At 35.7% G+C, this 11,573-nt stretch overlaps 1 protein-coding gene across 1 annotated transcript; it reads right to left on the reverse strand.

Moving 5' to 3' along the window:
* Positions 1-9,480: 9,480 nt before the first annotated feature.
* Positions 9,481-11,162, reverse strand: LOC141703744 (uncharacterized). Its single transcript, XM_074507175.1, has 3 exons — positions 10,393-11,162; positions 10,219-10,309; positions 9,481-10,119 (listed from the first exon to the last, which is right to left on the reverse strand). The coding sequence occupies exons 1-3, from the start codon at positions 11,160-11,162 to the stop codon at positions 9,481-9,483; spliced, it is 1,500 nt and encodes a 499-aa protein (XP_074363276.1).
* Positions 11,163-11,573: the final 411 nt, after the last annotated feature.

An 11,573-nucleotide genomic window follows, 5' to 3' on the forward strand; every position in this document is an offset into this window, starting at 1 on the left:
AAATAAGAATGTACTAAAATAGAAGGCAAACCCTGAGAAATGAGAATCTATTCCCCTGCCTACTAAAATAAATCTTGGTAATTTACATAACAAATTATCAACTCTTGTCCAGTGGGGTGTTAAAAAATCATTCACTGATGTTGTGTTACAATAAAAATGTATACATATGGTATGGTGGGGAGATGACTATATTTTTATAGCGGTTAAAGTAATTTTTATAGCAGTTTATTCCCTAGGCATCGATGCTTCTAACCATGAACGAATATGTGATTTATCATCGTAATCTCAGCCACAACTGAGGTGGTGTTTTCTGGTTTACCCTCATACATTTTGAAGTGAACCTTAATGTGTTCCCGCTTCCGAGATAAGTCAATTTGCACGTCATATATCTAATTCATCAGTAGTACTCTTAATAATATTGAACGACTACTTGCTAGGTGAACTTGTGATCATAAACAAGCAAATGACTCCAAGCACAGTTCACACAATTAGCAAATTGCTTGCGGATAAAATAATTAAGAAGGTGCTTCATACACAAAAATGAATAAGTTCATAAGCATGATATCATCATTTACCCAACATTTTATAAATTATTTGAACTCCTAACCAATAAGCTCAAGCGCTTTAGCAAATCAAATACAAGTAGTACAATTTTTGGCTCCACCTCCTTTATCAGGTAGATGGTTTTATATCTTTGGCTCTACAACACCCCAACACCTCAACATCGCCTAAATCTATTTACAACAACTATGTAAAAACTTTTTACAACTAAATATATTTGGAGCCTAGATTCCTTACGTGCTTCAAGGGAACCAAAGAGTTTGAATGAAAACAAACATGAACCAGTAAATTCCAAACCTGTTAGAGTAGGAATGTGTTTGTTTTTATCTCACAAGTGTATCAAACTAGTTTATAAGCAATAAAAGCATATAACTTTTACGAATTAGGACATGCCTACTTTCATTTTTATATGGGGCAAAATGTTTGGATTTCATCATACCCTTCTAAAAATCCTCTACACAAATGAATAATATTACACAATGCTACAACAACAATAAAAAACATCGACAATTATGACCCCTAGCGGTCAGAAAAAAATGTACTATTTAGGTAAGCGCTTGTGGTTACTCGTGATACAAATTGTTGGTTTATTCATTTATTTCGGCACGTGCAACTCACCACCATATTCTACATGTACAATCCAGACAAAAATTCATTATCCGGTTTCTAACTGTTTAACACTATCCTATATAAATGGTATCACCTACAGTATTATAGAAAATCAACTACAAAAATCCATATTATATTCCCACACTACACTCCCTCAAACTCAGTTCCGCTTCACTAAACTTAGCTCAACTTAGTTCAATTCCAATAACTACAACATTTCTCGAGACAAACAAAAAACGTAAACCAACACTAAACTCTTTATCACAACATAAATACATAATATTACATAAACTCGACAAAAATGACTCACGTCCTGAGCCATTTGAGTAACAATATCCGCAAAATCCGAAGCAACGCCTTCATCATCCTCCCTATCGGAAAACTCAACCGAATCAATCGCGATTTGCACCTCTGAAATGACAAGTCATCGCGAACCTACACAAACATAAAACATGAAATCACACCATAAATTCAACAAATTCATCAAATTCAACAAAAAAAGCACTCGAAACATCGAAACAATCGCATACCATAGACCAGTAAAGCTCGTAGAGAAATCTAACAATCGGAACCGATATAAATAGGGCACACATATAAACCACCCCAAACTAGGATTTGAAATCCCCATAATTAACAAATTAAAATTAGAATTTGTAAACAAATAATAAAAAAATGCCCCAAAATTAAGGATTATAAACCCCAGATTAACAAATTAAATCAAGTTCGTACCCGTAATAACACCTAAGTGGAGGTTTGAAACATAGCTGAAATGATGAAATAGAGTTTTAAATAAGAAGCTTCAGTGAGATGTGCGGCGGGGAGATGTGCGGCGGCGAGATGAGCGGATGAGCAGTAGCGAGAGAGTGTCTGTGTGGAGAGTAAGATGAACTTGTGTTTGTGTTTTTTCTTTTTTAAGTTTTTTATTTTAATTTGTGTGGGTTATTTTAGGTAGAGCGGGACTTTTCCCCCATTTTTTTTTATTTTTTTGCATACACTACTAGAAAAAAGACCTTAGACATCGGTTTTTAACCGATGTCTATGTAAAAAATGTATGATGTCTTCGCGACTGATGTTAAATGTATTTTCTCATAGACATCGGTTAAAAACCGATGTCTATGTAATATTACACATCGTTTCTGAAAAATTTCTGATGTCTAATTCACATTGATGTTATATAATTGTTTCATATCAAGTTCAGAAATGTAATATTAGGACGATTAGGTCTGTTTAAAACTATAACACACAATCAATATTTATAAAATAACATCGGTTAAAAATAAAAAACCGATGTCTATATCTTATTAGACATCGATCATTTTCTAAGTACTCGATGTCATGTTGATAATAGACATCGATCATTTTCTAAGTACCCGATGTCAATGTTGATAATAGACATCGGTTGTTTTCTAAAAACCGATGTTAGTATGATAAATAGACATCGGGTGTTTAATTTTAAATCGATGTTATTACCCTATTTTCATGTGCTAATATTCCTTTATTAACATCGAATATTTTATTTTTCTGATGTCTTTGTGATTTTAAGACATTGCTTTTATATGTGTACACTGATGTTATTTATGGTTTTTTAACATCGGTTCTAATAACAATGTGATGTCTGTTTCTATTATAATTAAACTGAGCATCTCTGTTTTTGCATGAACCAGAAAACTCCATATGGTAAAATCCAATCAACCAACAATTTTCCATCCAACCAACCAACAATTTTCACCCCATCAACCATCAATTAACCCAGATTCAACCAACAACAGTTTTTATCCAATCAACAACCTAAAACATCTACTAGAAAATTCAGAACATCTACATTATCCAACCAACAACAAATATATAGCGAAAATAGTTCTAACACATTGTCAAACATGCATCTTACAAATTCGATCAGCAAGTACATTATGAAACCAGAATTTACAGTAGCGAGGCAAGGAAATTTACAATCTACATTTTGTCTTGAATAAAGTCGATAACATCACAGCGAACCTGGTCTAGCTCCTCTAGAGTGTAAGACTTGCGAGTCTTGGTCGCCCAGTAAAAATTTAGTAAACCGAAAAGGGAAATCATAAAAAAAATGCATCTAAAATGCCACATTCAATCATACAAAATGAATGTACGGACCTTAGAAGTAAAAGAAATTTCCCTGTCCTCAATAATTTCCTTCATGTACCTCATGACCACATAACCACATTCAACCCCACCAGGCTGTTTCGGGGATCCCTGTTTAGATAAAAAAAACTGGCTTTACAAACTGATTAAATCAAGATTACTGTCATACTATAAAAATTATAATATAAATTACTTACTACAAGATTCTTGATTTTAGGAGCTTTGTTACCCCTTCCTGTTTGAGAATTAACTTGTTTTATTGTCCTGCATATTATAATGACACGGTGTCAAGAGTCATATTTCGAATACAAGAAATAAATGAAAACAACCTAAAAAATAAAAGGAATAATGTTACTCTGATAAAGCTTTTCTAAATCATCAAAATGAGTTGGATGAGGCAAATGATTGAGAATGTAAATGTCGCCATCCCATATTACGACCAGAATCCAGTGACAACTGTATTATTATAAATTTACACAAGTCAGATATTTTAAAAAATAGCCTAAAAACCTAAAAGAAAATTAAATTAATAGATTACAATATGCATTTAAAAATACTTACTGATGATTATGTGACAGGAAGAATATGTGATTTTGATTACCCTCTTTCAACCGACTACCAACATTTCGTTGAAAATCAGCATTCAAATTAAAGTTGGCGCCAGGATCAAAAAATCCATACAGGACAACATCATCATTCTTGCGAACCCTCTTAATTGTACTATGCAAGTGCCTATACATATGTGGGAGAAATTAAAATTACTAGCAGACCAGTTGTGCGATAATTCAAACAGAACCTATAACCACGAAAATAAATTACTTACGCCATATACGCAGATATCGCAGCTTGTCCAATCATGTCAAACTCTAACAATGCTTTTAAATTCTCATGCAATATATATATTGTCTTCTCAACTCCAAACACATCGAAATCACATGGAATAGGGATCGATTCCCCGCTGGCTTTCATAAATGTCGTAACATGTTTGTACAATACCTTGTATTGGCGTGACACTTTCTTGCTGACCTTGACGTGAGTGAACTCTTGTTGAATTTTATGCACCTCACCCTTGTTCTTTGACTGCGACACATCTCTTTTCTTTTTCTACAAAAAATGAAAGAATATAAGTAGACATTTATTCACCTAATTAACCCCTATTTTTCAACTTTTATACAACTTTAGCAACCAACAAGCACATGTAAATACCACAATTGTCCGTAGGCTGATTAAATTTCGAGGCCATGCCAAGTGTGAACCAACGGCTTCACGAACATGTTCAATTTCACCAGGTATAGGCACGGGAACTAAAGCATCTGGTTGGATATGTCCATCAACCGACACACGAGCATGTCCAGGCTTCAGGGGCACTCCATGAATCGAAACATTCATTTCATCATCTTCGAAAACAGTACCAAAAGCAACCTTATTTTCGATGCTATCCACCGAAAGCTCATAAATTTGTGGACCCTATAATTGTAAGGAGTAAATTATATAATTACTCTACAATTTGAAGAACCGTATAATTACAATAATATTTGTGAAATATACCTTCATTTCTGATGGAGGGGGTTGATCATAAGCAATACAATCATCATTCACCAATATTTCTTTTGCTTTTGGTTCTCCTTCAACTGGTTGGCAACTTGCTCTCTCCGAAAAATTCGGAGACTGCTGATTAGATCCTGTAAACAATGACTTGAGCTCAGCCATTTCCCGCCTTGTTCTTACCAACTCCTCCTGTAGCACTCTATCACGGGCCAACAACTCCGCCTTGGTAATTGCAGGTTTTCTCTCTTTCGGCAGATTAAAGAACATTTTTGGGGTGATAAAACCTCCAACTCCTCGAACCCTGCCTGAATGCTCAGGAGTTCCGAGTGCCGTAGTCAACACATCATCAGTTCCAGATGGTACGAATTCACCCTTCTCCTTCTTTTCGAGTAATTCATCCTAATGCAGATATGAATACACATCAGATCTTAGGGACATATTATGAATAATGAAGGAATAAACAGATTTCTCATTATAATCTGTTTTTCTTGATTAAATGCAGTTTTTTCATAATTTTTACTTACAATTCTGGCAAATACTGCTTCTTTATCTTCATCAAGTTCCTCATCATCTAGCTTTGACTTTCGAGCCTTTTTCCAAAATATTGCCCGATCTGGTTTCTCCTCGGGCTTTAGTTTGCCTTTCTTTATCTGTTTAAGATGAGAAAAAATTAAAAGGTGCTTTATTTATTGAAGATGAGAAAAAATTATAGCTAGGTTCTTACTTCATCCTCTTGTAAACCAATGTAACCCTTCCTTGACAAACGATGATGATATTTTCGATTACGCACTCTTTCGCTCTGCAGGGTGCGTAGTTTCTGCATCATACAACGAATAATTATATCCAAGTAAATATTCTAAATCCAAAAAGGGTACACTGGCAAAGAAAATGCATCCATACCAGCCACTTATCACCTGTCCTCTGCGCGATAAATCTCGTCCAAGCTTCTTGACCCACAAACCGATAATTTTTTGGAGGCCTCTTCAGTTTCTTCTTTTTTTCAGCATATGGTCTAGCTCCTCTACATTTTGTCTTGAATAAAGTCGATAACATCACAGCGAACCTGGTCTAGCTCCTCTAGAGTGTAAGACTTGCGAGTCTTGGTCGCCCAGTAAAAATTTAGTAAACCGAAAAGGGAAATCATAAAAAAAATGCATCTAAAATGCCACATTCAATCATACAAAAATGAATGTACGGACCTTAGAAGTAAAAGAAATTTCCCTGTCCTCAATAATTTCCTTCATGTACCTCATGACCACATAACCACATTCAACCCCACCAGGCTGTTTCGGGGATCCCTGTTTAGATAAAAAAAACTGGCTTTACAAACTGATTAAATCAAGATTACTGTCATACTATAAAAATTATAATATAAATTACTTACTACAAGATTCTTGATTTTAGGAGCTTTGTTACCCCTTCCTATTTGAGAATTAACTTGTTTTATTGTCCTGCATATTATAATGACACGGTGTCAAGAGTCATATTTCGAATACAAGAAATAAATGAAAACAACCTAAAAAATAAAAGGAATAATGTTACTCTGATAAAGCTTTTTCTAAATCATCAAAATGAGTTGGATGAGGCAAATGATTGAGAATGTAAATGTCGCCATCCCATATTACGACCAGAATCCAGTGACAACTGTATTATTATAAATTTACACAAGTCAGATATTTTAAAAAATAGCCTAAAAACCTAAAAGAAAATTAAATTAATAGATTACAATATGCATTTAAAAATACTTACTGATGATTATGTGACAGGAAGAATATGTGATTTTGATTACCCTCTTTCAACCGACTACCAACATTTCGTTGAAAATCAGCATTCAAATTAAAGTTGGCGCCATGATCAAAAAATCCATACAGGACAACATCATCATTCTTGCGAACCCTCTTAATTGTACTATGCAAGTGCCTATACATATGTGGGAGAAATTAAAATTACTAGCAGACCAGTTGTGCGATAATTCAAACAGAACCTATAACCACGAAAATAAATTACTTACGCCATATACGCAGATATCGCAGCTTGTCCAATCATGTCAAACTCTAACAATGCTTTTAAATTCTCATGCAATATATATATTGTCTTCTCAACTCCAAACACATCGAAATCACATGGAATAGGGATCGATTCCCCGCTGGCTTTCATAAATGTCGTAACATGTTTGTACAATACCTTGTATTGGCGTGACACTTTCTTGCTGACCTTGACGTGAGTGAACTCTTGTTGAATTTTATGCACCACACCCTTGTTCTTTGACTACGACACATCTCTTTTCTTTTTCTACAAAAAATGAAAGAATATAAGTAGACATTTATTCACCTAATTAACCCCTATTTTTCAACTTTTATACAACTTTAGCAACCAACAAGCACATGTAAATACCACAATTGTCCGTAGGCTGATTAAATTTCGAGGCCATGCCAAGTGTGAACCAACGGCTTCACGAACATGTTCAATTTCACCAGGTATAGGCACGGGAACTAAAGCATCTGGTTGGATATGTCCATCAACCGACACACGAGCATGTCCAGGCTTCAGGGGCACTCCATGAATCGAAACATTCATTTCATCATCTTCGAAAACAGTACCAAAAGCAACCTTATTTTCGATGCTATCCACCGAAAGCTCATAAATTTGTGGACCCTATAATTGTAAGGAGTAAATTATATAATTACTCTACAATTTGAAGAACCGTATAATTACAATAATATTTGTGAAATATACCTTCTTTTCTGATGGAGGGGGTTGATCATAAGCAATACAATCATCATTCACCAATATTTCTTTTGCTTTTGGTTCTCCTTCAACTGGTTGGCAACTTGCTCTCTCCGAAAAATTCGGAGACTGCTGATTAGATCCTGTAAACAATGACTTGAGCTCAGCCATTTCCCGCCTTGTTCTTACCAACTCCTCCTGTAGCACTCTATCACGGGCCAACAACTCCGCCTTGGTAATTGCAGGTTTTCTCTCTTTCGGCAGATTAAAGAACATTTTTGGGGTGACAAAACCTCCAACTCCTCGAACCCTGCCTGAATGCTCAGGAGTTCCGAGTGCCGTAGTCAACACATCATCAGTTCCAGATGGTACGAATTCACCCTTCTCCTTCTTTCGAGTAATTCATCCTAATGCAGATATGAATACACATCAGATCTTAGGGACATATTATGAATAATGAAGGAATAAACAGATTTCTCATTATAATCTGTTTTTCTCGATTAAATGCAGTTTTTTTCATAATTTTTACTTACAATTCTGGCAAATACTGCTTCTTTATCTTCATCAAGTTCCTCATCATCTAGCTTTGACTTTCGAGCTTTTTTCCAAAATATTGCCCGATCTGGTTTCTCCTCGGGCTTTAGTTTGCCTTTCTTTATCTGTTTAAGATGAGAAAAAATTAAAAGGTGCTTTATTTATTGAAGATGAGAAAAAATTATAGCTAGGTTCTTACTTCATCCTCTTGTAAACCAATGTAACCCTTCCTTGACAAACGATGATGATATTTTCGATTACGCACTCTTTCGCTCTGCAGGGTGCGTAGTTTCTGCATCATACAACGAATAATTATATCCAAGTAAATATTCTAAATCCAAAAGGGTACACTGGCAAAGAAAATGCATCCATACCAGCCACTTATCACCTGTCCTCTGCGCGATAAATCTCGTCCAAGCTTCTTGACCCACAAACCGATAATTTTTTGGAGGCCTCTTCAGTTTCTTCTTTTTTTCAGCATATGGCATCACGTGTTTAGTTGTTAAATCAGTTTTAAACTATCTCCACTTCTCTCCTGCAGACTTAAGCACCATAGCCTCACTTTCCGGAGCAACTTTAAATGTACCCTATGGACAATAAAATACACAATTTTATAAGGCTTAGATAGTAGTACTAAAAATAAGTTGTGTGTGTCAACTATAATTTAATACCTTAATATCAAGCCATAATTTATCTTTCAATTCCCGATCCACATTTGGCCAGCTGTCAATGTCGATAGGAATCATAGTTCTTGCCAGGTGCCCTATGTAGGACTGTAAGGTACACCTAGTATCTCCGACAAGAACTCCAAACTCATTGTATCTGATTTTAAATCTCTTGCCCTGGGCCTTCCTTACCAATACTTTTTTAAGAGAGGAAACACCTCGTGCAGCTCCCAACCTTCTTTTCGCAGAATTAGAATTAGTTGTTGTTTCTTGTTTAGACTGTTGCTTTTCAGTTTGAGGTTCACTTGGTGCTTGTCCATCCTGATCACAGTGCTCTTCAACCTCCTGATCACAATGTTCTTCGACCTCTTTAACTTTTTTAGATTTGCTTTTGTTGGTTCTCTTTTTCTTTGCCATTTTTGTCCTTCACTCTGAATAATAAAACAAGAAATAATTAGTCACTGAATAAATGAAACTCTACATGAATTAAAATACATTCAAAATTACATATGCATGAATAAAAATGCATTCAAAATTACAACTGGAAAATTTCAAAACAAATACAAAAACAAAATACAAATTAATTATAAAAGAAAAATTACAAAAGAAAAATGCATTAGTCACTATAATTCATTTACTCAAAAAAATTACAAAGGAAAATTAAATATGCTGATTAAATTATAACAAGCAAAAAGTACAGAGAGCTAAATTAACAGGATCATTTTTTAACCCAAATTCCCTCAACATTAGGCCTAATACTATGCGCAACGTCTTCATTGGTCACATCAGAAGCAGGGATGTTAGAGCAGAATGGAGGATGTTCCATGATCGTGTCACCCAAATCATCGTCGTTATACAACTCTTGATAGTCTCTAGTTGTGGAAGTTAACACGATCGGCCAAGTAGGATCAACCAGATCTTTAATGTAAAACACCTGGTTGACTTGGTCAACAGAGACATATTTATCCTTCTTATGGCCTTGTCGATTGAAATCCACAAGTGTGAAGCCAAGATCGTCGATCTTTAAGCCTTTATCATTCTCTGCCCATTTACACAAGAAGAGTGGAGCTTTGAACTCATGGTAATCCAACTCCCATACTTCCAAGATTATGCCATAAAAGGTCATATCACTCTCAATGGGGTTTAAATCTTTCGCACTGGACACCTGGACTGCCTTAGCAACCACAGAAACTCCACTGTTTTGAACAACTCGCGCATCATCTCGGTCTTTCGTAAAGTATCGGACTCCATTGACTGAAAAACCTTGATAAGTTAAAACAGAAAATGATGGTTTTCCAGCGAGCCATCGTATCGTCTCTGAAACAGCATCGGGATTTCCCTTCATTTCACTACTTACCTATACATAATATTATATAATAAAAATATCCATCAGTTGCAAACTACAACTAACAACTATTTAAGTAGACAATACAGAAAACCTACTTTTTTTTCAAACCAATCGGCAAATAGCCGATTGTGCTCTCCCAAGAGCCAATGAACACTTTTTTTTCCCTCGGTAAATTTCATCCAAATACTCCTTGTGCATTCTGAGAATATGCATAAATATTAGAAATAACCCACAAAAATTACATCTTCAAACAAATAGGACAAGTTAATAAAATAAACGTACACGATATAGGAATACACTTCATCATTGTTTTGAAGGACATGCAGATGAGCCTCATCTCGCTCTTTTTCTTCCACGACCTTTATTATCGCGGCAGATAATGGACCAGATTGCTTGCCTTGCTCAACTGGAATGCCGGCAGTTGTACAAGTCTGGCTCATAAATTCTGTGCAGAATTCTACTGATTCTTCTTTAAGGTAGCTTTCTGCCATACAACCTTCAGGATAATATCGGTTTCGTACGTAGCTCTTTAGCACTTTATTGAATCGTTCGAAGGCATACATCCATCTATAAAATACCGGTCCACATAAACGCACTTCTAGGACCAAGTGGACAATAAGATGTAACATTACATCAAAAAATGATGAAGGGAATATTTTTTCTAGATCGCATAAGGTTATTATTACATCTGACTGCAATTTATCGAGTTTCGAGACATCGACAACTTTGCTGCATAAAGCATTAAAAAAGAAGCACAGTCGTATGATTGTGACCCTAACATTTTTTGGGAGAACGGATCGAATGGCAACAGGGAGGAGTTGTTGGAGAAGGATATGGCAGTCATGGGACTTAAGCCCGTATATCTTCAAATCAGACATGGATACACAATTTTTTATGTTTGATCCATGTCCAGAAGGAAGTTTCATAGACAAGAATGAGTTCAACACTTTCTTTTTTTCAACCTTCGACAAAGTAAAAGGGGAAGGAGGCAGATAGGTCTTCTTTTCTCCTACTTGAGGAGCTAAATCATGTCTAACACCCATATCAATCATATCACGACGTGCCGCCTCACTATCTTTTGACTTTCACATATTTAATAACGTCCCAAGCAGATTATCCACACACATTTTTCTCGATGTGCATAACATCGAGACAGTGGCGAACATGATGATATTTCCAATATTCTAACTCAAAGAAAACAGATTTTTCTTCCATGGACATTCCACCTTCTTCGACTTCTTCACCTCTTTTTCAAAACAAAAATCAATTCGTTCCTGACGCGCTAACACTTCTTCTCCGAAAAGGGGTTGACATGCGTTCCCCAACTCTTGTTGTCCGTTAAAGGCCGCCTTCTGCCTCCTATAAGGGTGCTGCCTAGGCAAATAACGGCGATGACCTTGGAAGCACATCTTCCTACTGTGACTTAAATATTTAGCCACAGTATCGTCACCACAAATTGGACA

Source organism: Apium graveolens, unplaced genomic scaffold (genome assembly GCF_009905375.1).
Source record: "Apium graveolens cultivar Ventura unplaced genomic scaffold, ASM990537v1 ctg7053, whole genome shotgun sequence".
Classification (NCBI taxonomy): Eukaryota; Viridiplantae; Streptophyta; class Magnoliopsida; order Apiales; family Apiaceae; genus Apium; species Apium graveolens.